We start from the raw sequence: 22,551 nt of genomic DNA on the forward strand, positions 1-22,551 counted from the left end.
AAGAGATTGTAATAAAAAGATATTAGAATAGTTTTGCGTTATAGGGCTCTGGCTGATAGCCAGACTATCATGATTCCCTAAGCTGTCTTCCTCGACCGAAGGAATTAGCTATTACACGTTCAAGAATATGATATCGCATGCTGCGCTGTAGAGTATGATTCGCGGGACTGATCAAGTGACAAAACAAGTATGCGGCCTCTTCATTTATTTGCCAGTACAGAGAAAATTTTCGCACTTCAGATGAGCTTCAAGAATATTTGATATTATGGCATACACAGGGGAAGGTGGCCACAGGACATCATACGCAAGTTGACTAGAGTGAGAACGATTTTCAGATTAATGCAGTCCATCTGGAAGCATCTTCCAGTGGTGCTAAAGTGAAGCTACCCAATAGTTGCTTCTCGAACAGAAACAATATCGTATTTTAGCCCTTGATTTTGCGATGTTTCTTCGCTGATACCCTCTGATACCATTGTAAGGATATCATCAGGGATACATCTGAGTGAGAAAATAACATTTACATGAGCGCGCATTTTTCTTATTACTGCATGAATTATATCTTCTCGTTCCTTCTCACGCACTTTGGTAGTATGAATGCATCGGGCAGTAACAAAATAAAGTAGTTTGGATTGTCCGCATATAGCCCAATTTTAGGGTGGAAGTTGGTGATCCGGACGCCAATTGATGCAAGGAACACTGTGTCTAAAGTTAGTATGAAGGATTAGGAATAAAAACCTTGGCTTAGGAAGCGTTATATGAAATCTCGAACTTGGATGTTTTAGAAGATTACTTCAATGTCTTTTGTTGAAATTAAATTCTTACTATATACCTGTGCTTATGCAATCAGTCACAGTGTCCTCATTTTTCGAAGAGTACAGTGGACAAGTTTCTAATGTAAAAACAGGTAAACACCATTTACGAGAACTACGGAGTAAAGTCGCTTTCATGTCGTAACTGATAAAGGCGCCTTTAAAAGCAATTAGGAAGTTTTGCTAAAGAAATGTTTTCTATGGATCTACTCTTATTCTTGTAATGTTATTACGTGCAAGAAATTCCCCATAAAGCCTTGTGACCTCCTTTCCCAATGGAGACCCGAATGCTCAATTTCAAGCGCGCTCTTATAGTCGCAGAGAACTGACTGTACAATGCCGCTGAACAAGTTGCATATGCCCAGGGGTCATTCGCACGCACCCACAAGGGTGCTTCCTATTCTTAGCTATTGATCGTTATGCACGACACATTCTGTTCGAAGAGGTCTGCGCGCAGCTTGACACACTGACCCGTGTGAAGACTAGTGGTTTACTCTAACATTAGCTTCAGCTAAACGTAGCATGTTAACATGTGAAAAACGTGCGTCCTCTTTTGCTACTGTTTGACAGAGAAACATAGTTTAGGTGCACTTTGTGACACGTTAGAACATTTTTCCAGATGCGGTAAAATTATTTTAAATGCTATAAGCGTATTTCTCTATCTGTTAGCGGCATTTCCTACATTACTAAGTACATTTGTATCATGTGAACAACGTCCTCACCTCGCCGTGGGAGGTGCTTGAAGCGTTCAGGCTCTTGTGAATCAGATCAATCTGCTTCTGGGGACCATAGATGAACGGCAGGGTGGACACCGGCTTGGCGTAGAGGTCATCAGTCTGAATCCAGCGCTGGCCGATCTTGATGCTGCAATAGGTGAATACGGAGAAAGCTCTCTTATTAAAAACTTGCTTGAGTATCTATCTGTATAGACTTTCTTTGTGTTGATTATTAGCGAGCACTGCCAATTCATGCATGCTGCCGACACTATACTTAAAGGCGCTAGGCACCCCGAAATATGCTCGTTGTTTTTATTGCGCGTTTGCCTAATATGGAACTTGACGATGTCTCCAGCGCCAGTGGAAACACCGAAATAAAGCCTTCTCATGTTTTCAATTACTATTGAAATAAGTTTCCGCACCGATTGCAGCGGCATGCATCAACAACTTGCGTAACATGTGCTGTTCGTTGGTGAGGCTTGAAGAATATTTTGTGCGTCTTTATCCGAAACGTACAATGACGTCCTTAAAAAAACTAAAGAAAGGGCATTACGCTGTCTGAAGCTGAATAGAGGGCACACAGTTGTGCAATAGAAACTAATCTTGTTTGGAAGTGGCACTAGGTGCACAGTACAATAGTGTACACTCGAAATATAATGCGAGAATAAGGACATGTACGGAGCGAGTACAGTCAACCACAACAGGGCCGCTGTAACGTAAAGCTATTCCAAACTTTTCTAATCCTATTTTGTAATCAGCCCTCCACGACTGGCCATGGACCAACCCAACTTCATCTGTCTGTCATGCGACGTCACGAAAACTGCGCTAGCTCCCAATATTACATGGCGTGTACGCACTGATTAGGCATGATGCGACCGAACACAAGAAGAAAAAAATATTATTGCTGATTTGACGCCTTTTCGCCATTAACCCTCGGCTATTGGTCAAAAGGTTTGAAGTTGCACCCACTACACCTGTCTGGCACTCGACGTCACAAAACCGCAAAATCTCATTGCGTCAGAGGGACGTGTACGCGATAGAGATGCATTTTATGCCGGAAATACTGCCCCGCTCCGAAAAGTACAGAAGATGGTTGCCGCGATCATTCGAACACTGGCTACTCGCACATGCCGGAGAGCGTGCGTTTATTTGCGTATAACACTTCTTGCGGGGGGGGGGGGGAGGTAGGGAGCTTCGCTTTCTACTTTAGGCGGCACGGGCGGCCCCGGCGGCCTGCTGTCTCTTGAAATCAATCTGCGCCGGGTACAGTGTCCGTGCTGCGCTTTCACGTTTTAGTTCGTCTTTATGCGAGCAGCAACACGAAGCTCAATTCGCTCGCTGCTGCTGCCGCATTTCCTCACTGCAGCGTTTTTACAGCGTGTTTCCACGGTCATCGAGTGAGATGTGTTCACGAGTGCTTGGCTGCGCGTGACACCATTCTTGCTAATTTATTTAGTTTGCCTATGTTTGCAAGCTTATACGGCTGATCAAACTACTATCCCTAACTTCGTATAGCTGTCCACTTATTTGCTATCGCAATCGATGATTCGCCTTTCGGGTGAGGCGATATTGCGACTCTTAATTGATACACCTTTTGCAATACCGGCAAAACTCGACGTGCAATGTAATTAGTAGATTTTTCTGAATATTTTGTGCTTTTATCATTCACACTACAATGGTAAACCTTCCTCTGCACGTTCACGAAGGTATCGGCTATACTCCTGCAACGCTCCAACCTGAAAAAAGTTTCGTAATTCACATTATTCCTCGCACTTGTATATATTCTCGATATTTCCCCAATAAACACATTTTTCGAAAACTGACATGCTTTTGACTAATGCGCCTAATTCACCCCTTCGCTTCTGCTTTTGCCCCCGCACCAGCCTAATGACTTCCAGAATTCCAATTTTCCGCACGAGGTGACTTTTACATCATCGAAGCGTGCGCATTTGGTAATGCGTGTATCTTGATTATGTCAACTTTTTTTCAAACCCTTCTTGTCGGAACAGCACGTTCCCACAAGAAATACAAGTAAATGTACCACTGACCACGGAATATTACCGTATACAGAAGTTTCGCTAAATAAAACTAAGTTACAAAAAACGCTTAACGGCCGAGAGAGAGAGAGAGAAAAGCAGACCGTGTTAACTTCTCAGCAGAAAGAACTTGACAGTAAGTAAAATTGCAAGACCAAATAAAAACCCGCTCGGCAGCCGTATTATGTGTAACAGAGTACTCCGAGACCACGAGAGAGCTCTCTTACCCCTGGAAGCGGATGATCCACTCATCGGTGGCACTCTGGGCATATGTGAGCTCTCCCTCGTAGTGCGACTTCTCGATGCCACCGAGCACGAACTCGCCGTCGGTACCGTTGACGGTCGGGTGGAAGTAGAAGGCGAACACTGGCTGAGGGAGGAGCTGGCTCCAGAACATGTGGTCGAAGATGGACCAGTGCTCGGACAGGAAGCGCGACTCAATGCTCAGACCGACGGCGCCGTCGAACTTCACACCGTTGTAGATCTGCGAAGAGTGAGGGGAAGCGAATGCGCTCAGAATCATCATTACTCCACCACTGAGGAGGTGGAGAACGAGCAACGAGTATGAGAACGAGAACGACTAAGATACAGAGTAAAAAGCGCCAACAATTGCAGAAAAAGATGCTTCTCAGGAAATTGGGTCTCGTAGGAAGGAACCAAATGCCCTGGAAACCACTCACTATGCCACCCCCTGCACCTCATTCAACGTCGACGTATCACTTTAGATAATTAGGTTCAGTGGCTAATTAATAGGACATGCTGAAATTTGTCATTCCCGCATGTGTGATCGAGAGTTACCCAGCAGCCCTTTTGACGAGCGAGTACAGTGACGCACGCATATTTTTTGCAGCAGAAATTGTACGTCATCAACACCATACGGCAACGGTGGCGTTCCCCCCATTACCGTACAGATCAGCACTTCTTACTATCGCTTATCAATTTAAAGCATTTAAAGCAAACACACTGATTCTCGCCCCTCATGCCAAGTGGCCGGCACAGCCCACAGTGAGCTGTGGGGAGTAGTGGAGGTGATGAAAGAGCAGCTAACGATAAAGCCATGGCAAGCGAACACTTTGTCTTAATCAGTGCAAACAACAGTGTCGTACGTGCTGAATGAGTGCAAAATCTTATAATTCCCTTCGACACCTTGATTAAACAGCTGTCTCAGGAATCAATGCTCTGTGCTGAGTTTGTGTTAATGCGGATCATTTGCCTTTTAGAGGCAACTTTGAGATGAGTAAGTATGTTTGTGCGTTCTCTCTTATGGTACCGCTTGACTAAAGAGAGGGCGCGTCTGGCAATGGGAATCGAAGCACGATCCACTGGTGCACTTGCCGAACGCTCTATAACTTAGTCCTCAGATGTCTGATAAAACGAATGAGCAATGCTCAATCCTCCAACCTTCCTCATTTGTGGGAGCTAGCACTTTCAGAAGGTTGGCGCGCCTCTGAAGTCGCAGATTTGCCAGTTTGCATATAAAAATCAAGAACAGCTGCGCGGGCACCACTTTCGCACGTGGCCCTGAGGCTAGAATAAAGCGGCAGCTGAAAAGCAGGCGCGAAAGAGGCAGCGCGTCTAAGCAAGCGCTGTGCCTTATTCGTTAGTGTTGTCATCATTCTGGCGCCATCGTCGGCAGGACAACGTCGTCGCCGCTGTTCTCACACGTAAAGCCTGTTATACTCAGTGGCACAGGCTGGATCACCTTTCTTTTATATTTGTCTTTTAGCTCCCACATAATATATGTCCTCACACGTACCATCGCTGGCATTGCAAGGTCATGTTGGGCTATCTAGTAACACCATGCGCTATCTCAAACGAGACTTGGTAGTTTCTACTTGTGGCATGCCCGGCATAACATATAGTCCTATAATGTCCGGGACCTCGATCGTTCTTGTGCGGGTCGAGATTTATAGCAGACTCGACACACATAATTCGGACAATAACGCACGACGCCCACCGCAATGCAGATCAAGCGCTAAACAGTTCCCAGTGCCCGCTCTGTCCTCTTTAGTGTGCCCAGTTTTCTTCTCATATGCTTGGCACGCGCCAAACAAGGACAAAAAGAAAGAGAGACAAACAGGAGCTCGTCGTGTCTCTTCACCTATGGATATTTTGTTGTCTGTCGTTTGCTCCATATATGAAACCAGATCCGCCCACTCATTCAACCCCTCACTCTCGTGTTGTCGCCCTGTTAATAGAGTGGTCCTGCAGGCTCAACCTTGCGCACCTTAGGGTCAATGACGGTAGCCTCGACAAACAGCTGGTCGACGACCTTGACGCCGGCGATGTTGATGGTTTCGCGGGCAGCGGTTCCCAGGATGCTGCCACCTCCAATGTAGGGGGCGCTCACCCAGATGCCATAGGGCCTGTACGACGACGAGTGGCTGTTGTCGAACAGCGGGCGATCCTCTGTGAGCCGAGGTTAAACAGCGTGTGAGTTTGAAGACGTTTGCAGTAAAACAAACAAACAAGCAAACAAACAAACAAAAGAAACAGGCAAACTCAACTGCAGTTGACGTCTACGTAAAGTGAAGCATTCTTGGTGTGATTCTTTCATTAACCATGTTTGTGGGCATATGAAGTGTGGTTTTCGAGGTATGAATATCAGGATTGAAGAGCAACAAGCTATACGAAGAAATGATTTCGTTTGAAGTAAGCTATAGACGAGCTGCATATTATGCACACTTATTTACCTGCAGTACAACAAGCATTTATTATTTGGTAAAATTTCAGGTAAAGACCCAAAGTACCATGTTGCACTCGTGCTCTTTGTTTTGCGTCAGTCTAGTCTAGCGCAACTGTGGATCGAAACGCGCCAAACGTCTCTACGCGCTGGCTTGCTTGCAAGAAAGTGTACTTTACCGCTTGTCGAAGCATGCCCCTGTGGCCGTCGACGTTAAAGGCCAGATATGTGGGAAAATGTGCCTGGAACGCGGAAAGAAAGCTCCGGTTTAAAAAATGTTAGGGTTCTTTTGCATGCTGTAAATGCCGTTGGTCAGCGAAGGTGCATTGTCACCTCATCCGATAGACGAATGCGACGTAGCCTTTAACTGGGTCATGCCGAGCCTGAGCTCGACGCCGTTGTGCTTGTTCCTTTCGTCGCTCATCGCATTCGCGCTGCTCCTCAGGAGTCCAAACCGTGCGTAGGTTGCTTTGGGCAGCAACTGCGGCGTCCTGTCTAGCCAGAGCACGATGCCACTGTGCATAGTAAAGTTGCTGTTCCTGACTCCATGCATTGTCTTCACGCTGCTCTTCGTGCGCCCTAACTATGCGTGGCGTTTCCATAGCGGTGTCATAACGAAAATGAAAAGAGTTGCTAGGCGGGTCGTTCTTTCGCATATAAAATTACAGCCTCTTAGCGTCTTTTACATATCACTCCGTGCTTCGTATGCTTATGCAACCATTGTCTTTTGCGAGAAAGGCTTGCGGCGAACGTTATGCGTGAAGGAAGCCTTTCTGGTTCTTTTTGTTGTGTCCCCCGCACGGCCGGCGGCGCCGCTGCAGCAGATGTGCAGAGGCGAGCGTCATCTGGCGGTGCTGCAAGGAACATGTTACGCACGCGGCGTACGAATTTCGCTGTGATTGGTTCAGTTTTCTGTCGCCGGAGACGGAGAAATACCGGGATCCTAGTTATATACCGCTTCGCTGTAAAGTAGGCAGGTTCATCTGAATGGCGAATCAGTCGAAGCGATAGCAAGGTTTGACGTTAGACTGAAAGTTCCTCAGTAAGTGCTCTAGGAACACGCGGGGACGGTATGTTGGCGCAACACAGTACGCGAAGCAAACAGCTGCGCCGCGAAAACAACCACCTGACAATTGTTTGGCCTTCCACAACGCTGATTTGAAGAGAATCACAGTGCAACAAACTGGACTAATCGTCACCGTTCCGCTTAACCGGCACAGTGGTGGAGCCTGGACGGTGTTCTTCATTCCGGTGCTGGCATGAGCGTTGAGTTCACGCATGATACTCTAAGCACACTAGCGTTGCTGCTAGGCTGGTACTGCTAATAAAGAGCACTAAGAACACTAATAGGCTAATAAAGAACACTTCAAAACGTAGTGTCTAATGGTAGACACTTGCTGAATTTCATAATTCTGGGATGGGAACATTGTTTTACAGAACTTCGACGACGGCCGTTCATTATTCAAAAACCATTCGAAAAGTATTCGATTAGGTTTGATTCGCGTCTAGCACTATTCGATTCGCATTCGCTCGGGTCTTAAAAAATCACTATTCGCACACTCCTAAAAATTGACAGTGGCTTAGCTCGGCTATGCCAGGATATACGCAGAGAAAGCTAAGACATAGCATGGTTAGTCTTGCTTAACCTTCATTGCAAGTCCAGGTTAGTCTGGTTGTCTAGCTATGTTGCGGCGTTTAGCCAGTAGTTTGGTGCGCTGTTCGTCTGTTTCCTGGGCGATTCGTTTCCTCTTCATTTCGTTCCGTTGTCGATTCCAGACCTCCTCCTGCTTATCAGAATTGTCGCCGTCCATACTGCCGCCTAAACTGTGGTTGCGGCGCACGCGAGCTCTCCTTTTCAATCCTCCGACATGTTACCACGCATGTGACGCAGCTGGCGAAGCGATCGGAAGTGAGCGCAACGACGAGGAACGCGGCGTGACGACATACCAAACGGTTGCAGCGCAAAGGCGCGGCGCTGTGCAGCGGCGGAACACATGTGGCTCGGTTCTGCTAGTGGCGCATGCGCAGTAGTGACTAAGGAGAGAGAGCGAGAGAGAGAAACATCTGCGGCGAGGCGCGCATTGTGACGTCACGTGCCTCCTCGGAGCACCACCACGGGGAAATCGCAAGTTCGCGGCCAGCAAAGCTTTTGTTTTAAAATTTCACACTGGGTGCTGACAGACGCTGACGGTTTCCTATCCGTCTAATCTCTTTCACCATCGAGGTGTGACATTGGCAGCGCTCCTCATCCATCCAGCGTTTCAAGATCGCCGGTGGCTGCAGCCTGGACGGTTTGCTTTCGGTAGAGGTGTGCTGCGCCGTGCCAACATGTCGCACCCGCGTAAAGCTGCACGAAGCTGCCATATGTTTAGTCCTAATTAACAACATATAAAAGGAATTTAAACACCGATAGTGTACTCTATACAATAATAGTATTCCGTCAAATACGAGAAAAAACAGGACTGTAGTCTGCTAAATATAACAGAAATAGAAAACAGTCAAAACGCAACGTAGGCGGCAGCGCCGAACATGAAATATAAGTAGGCCGGCAGGTGAAAGAAAACTTTAGAAGAAGGTTTTGAAGTTTGTATAATTTTTGTTTGATATGGCAAGCTGTAGCTGTCCATCGCACTGGTCAGTTCAACTAACCTATGTACGGAGCACTCCGGTAAAAGGTCGTATCGAAACCGCAGTTACAGACCTGTTTCGTAAATTGAAAAGACAATGAAACTCAGCTAACAGCAAGCTAACCGGAAATAAGCTAATTTTGTCTTACCTAATCTATTACAGCAATACCCGTTATAATAATTTTCATTGCTGGTTTTTTAGAGGACTGTGAAGATTTATAAATGAGAGCGCGAGTTAAATCACCCAAACCAGACGTTCAGAAATTCAAGTTTGGCTACACTATTACATTTGTAATCCCCTGGTTGCATGAATTCGCCGCTCTTGGGCTGCCTTCTGCACTGCTCAATAATTTACATGCTTACACCCATAAAGGGTGTAAGGCATGGAGCGAGTTATAGATCTATTTACGCGCTTATTCACTTTTAAGGGTGTAAGCTGTTTTTTACAGCGTGGCCTTCTGGTCCAGTGCTGGAGCGCAATGGTCACTACGGACGTATAAGCTGAAAACAGCCACAGCGCTTGGTCTTCTCAGGCAGTATACAGGCCTACGAGATAGGCGGTTGGTAGTGACGTATGCTGCCTATAAATTTTGGGCGCCAATTTTCGTTCCCTATTCATTTTTTTCTCCCTTGCCATATTTACAAATTCTTTTACTTCTCCTGCTTCTAGGTAGCCAATCGGCATCTTAATGGCCAACTTCACCGCCTTCCCCTTGTTCTCTCTTTCTCTAGTGTCCCTCTCTATTTCTCTCTAGCACATAGTAGTATCTGCACTCATCTAAACCCGGATGTAGATTATATGGACACCGTTCTTTTCAGGCACACCGTGCCTTTTCAGTCATCGCTGTGCTAAAAAATACGGTGTGTCATAAGTCGTGCAAGAACGAGTTCAGCGCAGCGTAAGCTTTTCCATTTATCAGTCGCAGTTACAAAACCCAGCAATCGTGTATTGTTAATGTTTATTTCATACAATATATGCATACGTGTAGATATATGCCATGAATGATATATGCACTCACGGCACTGTTCCACACTGCAACCAATGGAGGGCACCCAGGTCAGGTTGGAGGCAGTGTCGAAGATGACACTGAAGTTTTGGGGCGGAGTTCCGATGGTCATGTAACCGTAGTACTGGAGCTGCATGCAAAAGAGAAACACGAAGGGTAAGATGTGCTGCTGGGAAGGTTCAGCTCATGAATAACACAAAACAGGGGCAACGAGGGCAGCACTGGCTCTATGCCCTGTCTTCGCCTTCCAGTGAATGCCCTGTTTTCCGCTATAATCGCGTACGAATCACGTTCATCAGACCAAGGTGTAACCACGCCATGGCTGCCTAACTACCATTGCGCAACAACGTCTATAAATCGTGTGCGTGATGGAAAAGTTCGGCAGCATGTTACTCTCCTGTAACACGTGAAAGGTAAAGCATGCTGCACACGTGGTAATGCATTAAGTTATACGATCGGAAGGGTCAGGCGTCTTGCAAGACATAGAGAGCTGCTGCATGAAGTAAACGTATGACGTCGCAGGCCGATCTCCACAACGACACATGCAAGCACCTAATATACTACCTAAAGGTTCTTTCGTTCTCTTTCTCTTTCCGCCCTTCTTGCTTTCTTTTTTTTTCGTTCTTTGTTTCTTTGTTCCTTCTTCTATGTTCTTCTTTTTTCTTTCACTCTTTTGTTTCTCTATTTGTTCCTTCTAGCATTCTCTCTTTCTTTCGTTTCTTCATTCATATTCAGCCATTGCATCTTTGCTTACTTGCGGGGTTATGAGCTATTCCTGATGAATATATCTTTCGCATCAGTTTTTTTGCTTCATTGGACTAGACAACGCTTTTTTCGGGTAGGAGTCATTGCAACGGGCCACTTAAGGCTTTCGCCTTCATAAAGTTTTTAAGCACTAGCGCTTGCAGCGTCGTTTTTGTTGTTCCTTCTTTGTGATATTCGGTGATAATCAAAGTGCCGTGATTTTGAATGTTCTTGAACGTCTCACGGTAACAAAGACAGAGAAACGTCAGTGAGCCGAGCGCCGGAGAGTGGTGCGAACAATTTGAGCGGACATTTCAAGTGCCACGGTGGGCCCCGTTCCTGCCCAATGAGATTTCCGACACTGCTCCATACTATTGAGGTTCAGATGCCAACCCAGGTACCCTGTTTTGAGAACAAAGAACAGCAGAGCTTTATGGCAGCAACACTTGTCTGGTGCTCGTTTGCGCTGTGATCACACGACACACTGTCACGTGACGCATGGTTGCAGCGACGGTTGAAATGACTTGTGTGGCGGCTCACGTCACGGCGCTACGCACAACTCGCCGATGGAACAAGGCCACGGACCTTCTGTGAGAAAGGTCGTCGGCAGGGAGGTCAGAGCAGATGGGAATGGTGTGCAGCAGGTGTAGACGGGAAAATATTTAGTAAAAATCAAGGTAAAAAGCACAAATAACACATTCCGATTGCCCTCAACATCACTAGTAACGTGGCAAAGACGTCCCAGCATATGTGGGCAAACAGAAGAAAAAACCCGGGGAACCAACGAAGCTACTGGCAAGTTTTTTGACAAATGTAGAGGCTTGGGCCTGTGGGTTATTCATAATTAACAGCATGTACAGCGCGAAGGATGGTGACTGAGTCAGACGACACACCCTTTGCCCCCTCATGAAATACAGGGCGTCCCAACTATCACGTACCGAGTAAAAATACGCAAATGCCACGCAGCTAAACCGAACCAAGCCATTGCTATTTGCCGTCGCCCGGTGATACTCAAATTATATTTTGCATTGTTCCTAATTACATGATCATTCACAATTAAATATTCAACTTCTCAAATAATGTAATTAGATGAAAAGTGTCGAGGAGAAAATTGTAGAGAGACATCAAAAATTGGCGATGCAGCTTTGTGTTGCTCAATACGCGTTACACGAAAGTGTTTCTCCGAGCTTGAAATCAGCCTTCGCAATGCACATGGTTTTAATTGTTTGACAGTAGGAAAAGCAAAAGTACTTCATACTTTCCCCTAGTTGCGTTTCTTAGTGTTCCAGTTGGGTTTTCCGCGTATCCCTTAAGAGGGTGTTTTGATAAAGAAAACAAATGAGACAACAATTTATTTACTTCTACAACTTCTGAACGCACAACCCAGAAACAGCTTAAAATCAAAGTAGATTTTCCTTGCGAATTTACTGGCTGAAGTTTGTGATTGAGAATACATTACATAAAGTGGTTATTAGTGGTATTTTTGTTGCTGAGTGAGTGATTCATTTATATTTATCGTCTGAGTATTATGGCGCCTTTTCGAACAATCCAGCTCAAAGGATAGAATGTGTGTTTCGCAGTTTGAGTTCGACATATATGACGAATAGTGATATTGCGTCGTGTAAAACTTGACCTTCGGGCAGAATTTCATGCAAAAGAACAGCGCCATTGGTTAGGTTAGAGGTCACGTACACGCCGACTCCTATTCAAGAGGAAGCTTTAGCTCGGGGGTACCCGCCGTGGTTGCTCAGTGGCTATGGTGTTGGGCTGCTGAGCACGAGGTCGCGGGATCGAATCCCGGCCACGGCGGCCGCATTTCGATGGGGGCGAAATGCGAAAACACCCGTGTGCTTAGATTTAGGTGCACGTTAAAGAACCCCAGGTGGTCAAAATTTCCGGAGTCCTCCACTACGGCGTGCCTCATAATCAGAAAGTGGTTTTGGCACGTTAAACCCCAAATATTATATTATTATAACATAACAGTCGTTAATATGAATCAGATGAAGTAGTGGTCCCAATACGCTTCTTTGTGATGCGCAAGATGTTACTTCGCTAATACCTCAAAGGTAGTTATAGAGGACCCTGAATTGCTTACGGAATCACAAAAAAAAAAACTCTGATTCAAGATAGTGTTAGATAATCGATATTTAGGCATGAAAGTTTAGCTATCAGACGCAATGACCAACGGGATCTAAAGCCTTAGCAAAATCAATGAAAATGGAATCTGTGTGCAGGCGCGTATGCATGCTTACACAAATATATGCACTAAATTCGACTAGCTGGGTTTCACATGATAGTTCTTTTCTAAAGCCATGCTGATATTCAAAAATGAAGTTAATTTCCAAGTGATGTGCTACGTTTGGAAAGATCATGTGCTCTAGTAGCTTACCGGGAACAGTTTTTAGTGATATTCGGCGGTAATCCTTAATAGCGCTCCTATCACCGCACTTCAAAACGATATAACCTTACCGACCTTCCATTGATAAAAAAATTCCCATGTTGAGTGGGACTGTTGAAACAAGCGAGAAAGGACGGTGCTACAAGTTACGTAGTGCACATTTAAAGATTTGCGAGTTCATATCATCCATGCCGGAAGAAGTTGGCATCTTGAGATGACAAATCAACCTAGCAATACCAATGGTTGCAACATTGATTTGGGACCACGTATGGCTAGTTGAGTTCGATGGGTGTTGGTACTCCCGAATTGTCTTCCTTTATAAATACGGCCGTGAAGTAATTGTTAAAACAGACGCCGAAAGCGTCCGTTTTCTGCGTATTTTCGATTCAATTGTTTTTATCTGGGTGGAAATGCCATTATCTAAGTGCAGTTATGCCGGCGATGTATCAGTGACGGAGCTTTTCGCTGACACAATATTGACTTTACCAGCACGAAGGCTACTCGACAATTGCTTTACCTCGACATCAGTTGACGCCTGCCAATTTTTTAGTGCGCGCAGGTCATTGCCAATCTCGTGCGGGCCGGATTCAATAGGTCGCAAAGTGGCGAGCACGTTATCCAGCACATATAATTACGCACAGAATAGAATTACGCACAGCCGAAGTATGCATAAATAAAGATTTTCGCAATGCTTCAGTAAGGGCAGCAGCTCACCGGAGCACGACACCAACTTTTCAGACAAGAAACGCAATTCAAGTAACCAACCTGAAACAAGAGCACGGGTGAACCCTCCACTTCTGAAGTGGGATCATGCCCCTGCGCGGCAGATGCGGACGGGCGCCTGATTTCGACACAGCTTGTGCTGTCAGTTGAAGCAGTTGGTTTTGTAAATCTGGGTTGCCACCAGAGGAAGTAAGCACTATCCAATAGCGGCGGTTACGTACAGTTCATGGAACGCTCCGTTAGTTGCCTTCAGAGAAACGGATCTGTTGCGCACAGGGCGCAGTCACAGCCAGAAGAAGAGACACCTGAAACATCCGCTCGGGAGAGCATCCGATGCCTGAAAAGGGGTCGTGCCCCGGCGTAGAGGATGCGGATGGTCGCTAAAATGAGGCGCAGCTAATGCTGCCCGTAGCGGTGCGCCTGGAGACGTCGGCGCGCCGCCGCCACCGCCGCCAATCATAGAATTGTGATAAGGAGGGGAGCAATGAATAAAACAATACAAACGAACCTAACTGTGTTCTCGACGCGTCTGCGCATGCGTGTTGTCACAACTAGGTGAGCGCAACGTGAGATTCTGAAACTTCTCCTTCAAAAGCGCAATATGGCGCAACGAGAAGAAACATTGGCTGCGGAATTCCGGAATCAAGGCTTGAAGGTCGTGGGCACTGTAGATGTGGCTGGAATCGGCGATATGTCTGATAGCGGCATCAACGCGAGAGGTGCAACTTGCGGCAAGGTACTAATTTCTGGCCCCAATGCGTTTAAGATGCCGGTTGGAAGTTTCTGCCTTATAACGGCCGTTGCATTTGAAGGAGTTTTTTCATATTCCTGCATGTAAAATAATATTTTTACCTGTGTACTGCATGATGCTATTCCTTCGTAACATTCATATGAAAAATTAAATGTAACTGAGACCGATTGCTGCAATGAAATAGAAAGCAGTTTCGACGTGCAGGTTTAAAAAGAATTCTTTGTCTTTCGAAAATATTTGTGCATCCAAGCAGTGGCTGCATTTCTACTAATCCACACGTCGTTCATTCAACCTGCTGATGACGAGTTAACAAATTGAGCAAATTTGTTTTCGACCGCGTCATAGCAGCTGCTATTTCTTTTTCAGCTGCCGCAGCTGAACATAAAATGTTCACTTGCGGCAGAAAAAAAGGAATTTTGATTCTTTTTTCTTAAGGAAAAAGGACGTTAAAAGAAAAGTTACATAAGCAGATGGTGAATAATATTCAGAAGTGATCTTACTTACTGTTCAGTAAGGAAGGCGGGTTATAACATCTGGTGATTGGTTGACAGCTTAAAGGCTGAACCCGCCGAAAGTTGGTGATAGAAAAGGTCCTTTTTTTACTTTTTACATAAAGCGTCTTGTATTAACACAATCTCATTCAGAACAAGTGGAAGCAAAAGTTAACCTATCTAGAGAGCATCACGGGCATCGGTGCTGGCTTAGCAATTCTAGACGAATTCGCTCACTCTTTGCACAATGGAAAAATATCATACAAACAGAGGCATAGCAAAAAAAGAAAACCACTGTGACTACGACGAAAAGCAAGGCTCTGCATATACATGGGGAAAGCAATATAGACACACACTCAACATAGACGTCTTCAGATATATGTGCCCATTTTTTTTTTTTATATATCGGCTGAAGAGAAAAAGTCCTACAACATGTTTTGTGTTTCTCTCACTTCCAACACCCCTCTGTATTCGTTCCTCTCAGCCTTCGGTATAAAAAGTCCAGAATTTTAGCGAGTTCAGAAGAGACGGATGTAGCGAAATGGCCTTCTGAATTTTTGGTTTTGGTTTACACGCCGCCGGCGCAGCCAACGCAAAATGGCCGTGCGCCGCCACCGAGTAGAAACACTAGACGTTCATTTGAGGGATCGCCAGCCGTTTGTACGCAGGTGGGAGTAAGGGCGGGCGAAAAAGAGAAAACCGGGGGGCTTTTCCTCCGTGAATATATGACTCCTCCTACAACGTCTTTAGATTACGTTGTCTGCCTAGGCACTACGGAGGAGGTTTCTTAGTGATTGTTCTATGCGTTTGCCTTTTAGACATGCCGGCATTGTGGAGTGGGGTTGAGGCTGTTTATGCTCCCACGGTGGCTGCCCGCGCGGTGGGCCATTGTGGCCCCAGACGCCCCATTTGATGATCGCTCTGTCTGAAGGTGCGTCGGACAGAGTTTCTCGCGCTTGTGGCGGTGGTCCTCAATCAGTCAAGCCGGATTAAACCTTTCTTGCCAATTGCGGTGCTCCACCTTCAAAAAAACATTACTGAATTTTTCAGGGCGCAGTAGGGGCCGTAGTAGAAGCCCGGCCTGCTTTCCTGGGGTAGTATCTTTGCTCTTTGCAGGCTTTTCGTATGCTGCTGCCCGCCACTTTTCAGGTGTATTTTTGAGTGGTCCACTTTAAATGAAATAAACGCACAGCGCCTTAGCAACGGCGGTTGAACGGCAATCCCTGATGTCACACCATGAGGATTACTGACTTTTGCGTCTCGCCCACGTTAGGTTAGGTTAGCATAGGTTCACGTTACCTTACATTACCTTACGTTAACGAGAAAGGGGTTAGGGTCGCGCGGTGTATTCTCACAGTGGTTACGCCGTGCGGATTTTTCTCATTGCGTCTCGGCCACGTTAGGTTTGGTTAACGTTAGGTCAGGTTAGGTTAGCGGAAAAGGCGTTAGGGTGACGCGGCGTATTCTCACAGCGGTTACGCCGTGAGGATTATTGTCTTCTCGTCTCGGCCACGTTCTTTTAGGTTAACGTTAGGTTAGGTTAGGTTAGCGTAAAAGGCGTCAGGATAGCGCGACGCATTTTCATACCGGCTGCAGGGGCGTCGAGCGTCAGCCACGGCCTTTCAGCCACTTTCGTTCAAACGCTGTTGCTAAGGTGGTCTGACTTCTACATCTTCAATATATGCGGCTCGACCTCTACTATCGTCTCTACTGCTCCCACGAAAACATCTGTGACGTTATTTCCAAGGTACATTGCCGTAAGGCTCAAAAAAGCAGTGGTCCGGCACGACTGACTTAGCACGAGTGCCGCAGATGCGAGACAGTCTCTCCGATACAGCGGCCGCCAAATGGGGCGTCATTGCCCGCTGCTTTACATATTTCACCGCGCTGGCACCCAGCGTCCGAGCGTAAATAAACTCGACCCTACTCAGCTATGACGGCAGACCTAGGCACAAACGCATACAACCCGTGCAAACAAACCTCCGACTTAGTGTCTAGGCAGAGTCATATGCTCAAGGAGCAAAAGCCGCAAAAGCTGCAAAAGCCCCATATTTTATCTCTCTAGCCCGCTCTTCCTGGCGTCTGCGCACAAACGGCTGGCTACCCCTCAAACGAACGTCTCGTGTTGGTTTTGACGATCCTGGTTGCCAGCACACGAAGTGAGTACCGTCGAGAAGAGGCGGTTTTGTCCAATTCTTTAAATCGTCCACTAGTTTCCTCGAGATAAACGGATCGGTTAGGCACAGGGCAGCAGGCATAGACAGAAGGGACACCTGAAACTTGATCATGGGAGAGCACTCCATGTCCGAAATGGTGTCGTACCCACTTTCATTTAAAGTTAAATCATTTCGCCATCACTCATGTTGAGCGCATGCTCTCAGTTGACGCGCGTAGTGAAATCTATGCGATGAGAACGTATCGTGCAGAAGTTAATTAAATCTCATGTACAACTCAACGTGACGGGTGCAGTTGTCTTTATGTGCATTTTAGGCGACCTTCCGTCTTATGGGATGTTTATTGTGTCTCACACAAGCTGTAATCGTCGGGATTTTTGCATCACGTTATTGTGAATTTCTGTGAAAAATACATGTAAAACATTTTAAAAAATCCTGCTTACTAGCACCTTTCATTATCAGGCTATCAATCGGGCTGCTGCAAGTTTTGATTTTGGAGGACAAAGGTGATGGAGTCTCCGAGTTCACGAAGGAAAATCACTTCTTGCACGCTTTAACATGCAATTTCCATGTACCAGAGCGTTGGCAAATAGATAACATATAGCTGAGAGACGGATAGCCCTTAGCTTACATATATCGGTCTGGGTTCACCAGACTAACAAGATCGACTGTTGGCGTCTCTCTCTTCTAACAAAGGACCAGTCCGACCCTGATTGACTTTGGCTATGCGGACTGGCCGGTCCAGCATCGGCAGTAACAGGTGAAGGCGGGTGGTGACGTCAAAACGGGTGGTGACGTTCTACTACAAGGGAGTTGCTTGAAGATACTTCACAAAGGGACAGGCGCTTCGTTCTTGCTGGCGTGTTTCAGCCCGCGTTGCACGGGCGAAAGGCAGGGGCCAATAAGACGTCCTGGGGATTTAGCCAAGTGTTCGTCGCTACGATGACGCATGCGCAGTTGTGCGAAGCAATAAGGATCAGTAACGATATATATATATATATATATATATATATATATATATATATATGTATATATATATATATATATATATATATATATATATATATATATATACACACAAAATGAGGCCCACCATAATTGTCCGTTGGTGAACATACTGTTCGTTCAAAACTTCTGTTCTGTTTTGCGTGGACTGCTGTAGAGAGATTGACGTGAAGAGTGCGTCGGGGGTCTTCGATGGTCGCTTGGCAATTTTTTTCCTTTCAAGACTCAGCACGTCATCCTCACTATCATCAGCCTATTTTGTGTCCACTGCAGTACGAATGCCTCTCCCTGTGATCTCCAATTACCCCTGTTCTGCTCCAACCGATTCAAGCTAGCGCCTGCGCATTTCTTAATTTCTTCACCCCACCTAGTCTTCTGCCGTCCACTACTGCGCTTCCTACTCTTGGCACCCATTCTGTAACCCTAACGGTCCACCGGTTACCAAATCTACGCATCACGTGACCAGCCCAGATCCATTTCTTTCTCTTAATGTCAATTAGACTATCCACTATTCCTCCTTCCTCTCTGATCCATACCGCTCTTTCTGTCTCTTAAAGTTATGCCTAGCACTCTTTGTTCCATCGCTCTTTGCGCGGTCCTTAACTTGTTCTCAAGCTTCTTTGTCAGTCTCCAAGTCTCTGCCCCATATGTCAGCACCGGTAAGATGCACTGACTGTATACTTTCCTTTTCAATGATAACGGTAAGCTCCCAGTCAGGATCTCACGATTTCTGCCGTATGCGATCCAACCCATTTTTATTCTTCTGTAAGTTTGTATCTCATGCATGAACAGGGTCCCCTGTGAGTAGTTGACCTATAGTTGTGAGTAGTTGGCCTGTAAAAGTATTCCTTGACAGACTCTAGAGGCTGCCTGCCGATCCTGAACTCTTGTTCTCTTGCCCGGCTACTGATTAGTATATTTGTCTGCTGCATCTTAATCTTCAATCCTGTTCTAACATTCTCTCTGTTAATGCCCTCAATCATTTGCTGCAACTCGTCCTCAGAATTAACAGGACAATGTCATCTGGAAATTGAAGGCAGCTGAAATATTCGCCGTTGATCCTTACTCCTAAGCCTTCGCCCTTTAATAGCGTGAATAATTCTTCCAAGCCCGTAATAAATAGCATTGCAGAGATTCTGTCTCCTTGACTGACCCCTTTCTTCATAGGTATATTCCTACTTTTCTTGTGGAGAATTGAGGTAGCTGTGGAATCTCTGTAGATCCTTTACAAGATATTTACGTAAGCGTCCTGTACTAATTCATAACGCAGTGCCTCTATGACTGCTGGTATCTCGACTTAAATACTTTTTCAACATCTATGAAAGCCATATAATCTGCGGATTTCTGATTGCACTCTACAGATTTCTCAATTACCTAATTGATCATATGGATGTGATTTATTGTGAAGTATCCCTTCCTGAAACCTGCCTGTTGCCTTGATTAACTAAAGTCCAGTGTTGCGCTTATTCTATTGTAGATTACCTTGGCGAATGTTTTATGTAATATTCGAAGTAACCGAATGGTCCTATAATTTTTCAATTCCTTAACCTCTCCCTTTTTGAGGATTGGTATAATGTTGGCATTCTTCCAGTTCTCTGACAACCTTGAAGTCAATAGACAGTTCGTATAAAGGGCCGCTAGTTTCTCAAGCATTGTGTCTCCACCATATTTGATTAAATCAACCGATAGTCCATCTTCTCCTGCCGCTTTCGCCCATTTCATGCCTTACAAGGCCCTTCTAACTTCATCACTAGTCATAGAGGGAGCCTGTGTAACTTTTTCATTACTACTTCGAAAAATCGAATATAAGTAGTATAGAATTCTTCCGCTGGCTTTTACTATATCTTCGAGATTGCTGTTGATATTACCCTTCCTATCTTTCAGTGCATCCATCTTGATTTTTCTGATGCCTAGTTTCCTTCTCGCTGTTTTCAGGATGCGTCTATTTGTTACTGCTTTCACAATCTCTCTCACGTTATAATTTCGATTATCTCTTCTTTTCTTCCTGTTGATTATTTTTGATACTTCTGCGAATGCTATCTCATCTCTTGAGTTGGACACTCCCATTCTTTGTCTTTTCTTTATTAGGTCCTTTATTACTTGGAAGAGCCTACCTACTAGTTTCCTTGGTGTCTCGCCGCCCACTTCAATTGCTTCTTCTGAATCTAGCCTAGTTGCGGTTTCATTCATTGCCTGTATGTCATCTTCATCTTGCTGTTCTAAGGCTGCATATTTTTTTTGCAAGTACCAACCTGAATTGCTCTGCGTTAACTCTTACTGCGTCTAGGTTGGCCTGTTTCTTCTTGACCAATGTTACTCCTTCGCTCGTCAGGTTGAGGTAAATCCTAGCCCTCACTAAACTACGATCACTGCCCCTTACTTTCCCTAACACTTCTACATGCTGCACTATGCTGGGATCTGCCGAAAGTATGAAATCAATTTCATTCCTTGTTTCACTGTTAGGGCTTTTCCAGGTCCACTTTTTGTTCCAACGCTTCCTGAAGAAGGTGTTCATTATTCTCAGCTTATTCATTTCCGCGAATTATGCATGCATAACTCCTCGAGTGCTCCTAGAATCTACGCCGTAGTTGCCAATTGCTTGTTCACGAGCCTTCTTTCCCTCCTCTTTTGCGTTGAAGTCGCCCATGACTACTGCATACTGAGTGTGCACTTTTCACATCGCTAGTTCAACATCTTCATAAAACTGTTACATTTCTTCATAATCGTGACTAGAGGTTGTAGCGTAGGTTTGTACTACCTTTATTCTGTATATACTATTCAGCTTTATTACGACTACTGCTACCCAATCATTAATGCCGTAGGATTAGTCTATGTTGCCCGCTATGTCCTAATGGACTGAAGGCCCCTGGCTTTCGCTCAGGGGGTCCGCGAGCCGCGACCAGCACGACAAAGGACCAGTGGCGCGAACAACAAAAACCGCTTTAATTTATGATAGAATGAAACACTCAAACAATTACTGCAGCCTCGCGACCAACAACAGAAAATAACAAGGCAAAGAAGCAAGCAGCAGACCTGCGAGGCAACAAAATATACAAGCCAAAGGGAGCGACGAAAGAGCGGCCGCTACAAAGCATCAACCAACAGAATCTTTCGGGCGATAACAGAATGCATAAAGCGCAGAAGGCAAGCAAGCACCGAACCAGGCACGCAAACGCAGTTCCAAAAGCGAACAAGAGCACCCTTTCATGCAGACACAATGCCAAGACGCTTTTCCCGCTGCTCTGCAGCACGCTCGGAAAGAAACCTAGACGGGCCACGCCCCACCAGCGCCTCCCCAGGCCCGCGCCCCGAAAAAAGCCCCGAGCGCCGTCTTCGCTGCCTTCTCATCGGGCAGCTCCCTTCCCGGCAGTCCCCGCGCGAGTTCTTACGATAACGCGATCGGTGTGCATGCTCCATGCGACCAGTCCCGTTGTGGCGCGCGTTTCAAAGGCTTCCCCCGTGCGCGCTGCAGAGAGGGCCCAAGGGCCCGACAGGACTTACGGAATAAGAATCCTACTCCCAACTGTTTCTTTTCTGGTAGTCCTCTATAGTAGAGGACGTGGCCATTTGTCAGCACTCTATAAGCCTCACTAGTTCTTCTAACCTCACTAAGGCCAATGATTTCCTAAACAATGCCTGATGCTTCATCAAAGAGTTCTGCTAGGCTAGCTTCACCCGAACGGTTTTCGTGTTACACGTAGCAAGCGTTAGTTTCCATTAGCGGCCTGCCCGGATCCAGAGATTCTTAGCACCCTATGCTGCGTTACAGGTTTGACCACCGCGTTCGTCAGGTGCTCCAAAGGTGTTGGGGACCTAGAGCCTTTCGGTAATCAAAGGAGTCATTTGCAATGGAGTGGCCGAATAGTGCACTACGGCGGCAATTCCTGTTCTGGTACGGGAATGCCTTATTGAAGCTTAATGGGTCTTCCTAATTTGGTTGTACCTGAATTAGTATAGCACAACTTGCTCTCGTCGTTTTCGCCGGTGTCAGGCGCCACTCCAAGCCTGGAAATGTAGTGGGCTGGGGAGATGAATTGTAGTTTCCCACGTTGATAAATAAAAGCGAGGGGATTCGAACTTCTGACTGTCGCGACCGACCATCCAAGCTAGCTCAGTCCGCTAACTCTGCGGGCTGTCAGGCCACCTTAAGTCGGAGAATTCCAGTCCAGATGATCCTCCGTGCCTCAACATATCCTTGAATTATCCGCGGTATATGGGTGTTGCTGATCGCGGCAGGTTCCGCGATATATTATTTCTCAATAGTTCTAATATCGTCATTTCGGTGTCTCACGTACGCATGCTGCCATGAACGCGGCTAGCTACACGATATATTTTCCACGATTTTGAACAGTGCTCCAAAGTAATGCGGAAAAAAAAGCAAAATGAC

General features: G+C 46.0%; 1 protein-coding gene across 1 annotated transcript in view; it reads right to left on the minus strand.

The window, feature by feature from the left end:
* The window catches only part of LOC142588811 (lysosomal aspartic protease-like), a 30,686-nt gene that overhangs the window by 4,786 nt on the left and 3,349 nt on the right, over window positions 1-22,551 (minus strand). The window contains exons 2-5 of the mRNA XM_075700628.1: window positions 9,891-10,008; window positions 5,789-5,970; window positions 3,789-4,045; window positions 1,532-1,673 (exon numbers count right to left, since the gene is read on the minus strand). Coding sequence (XP_075556743.1) covers window positions 1,532-1,673; window positions 3,789-4,045; window positions 5,789-5,970; window positions 9,891-10,008 — 699 coding nt within the window. The remainder of the gene's footprint in view (window positions 1-1,531; window positions 1,674-3,788; window positions 4,046-5,788; window positions 5,971-9,890; window positions 10,009-22,551) is intronic.

This window comes from Dermacentor variabilis, chromosome 7, assembly GCF_050947875.1.
Source record: "Dermacentor variabilis isolate Ectoservices chromosome 7, ASM5094787v1, whole genome shotgun sequence".
In the NCBI taxonomy this organism is placed as follows: domain Eukaryota; kingdom Metazoa; phylum Arthropoda; class Arachnida; order Ixodida; family Ixodidae; genus Dermacentor; species Dermacentor variabilis.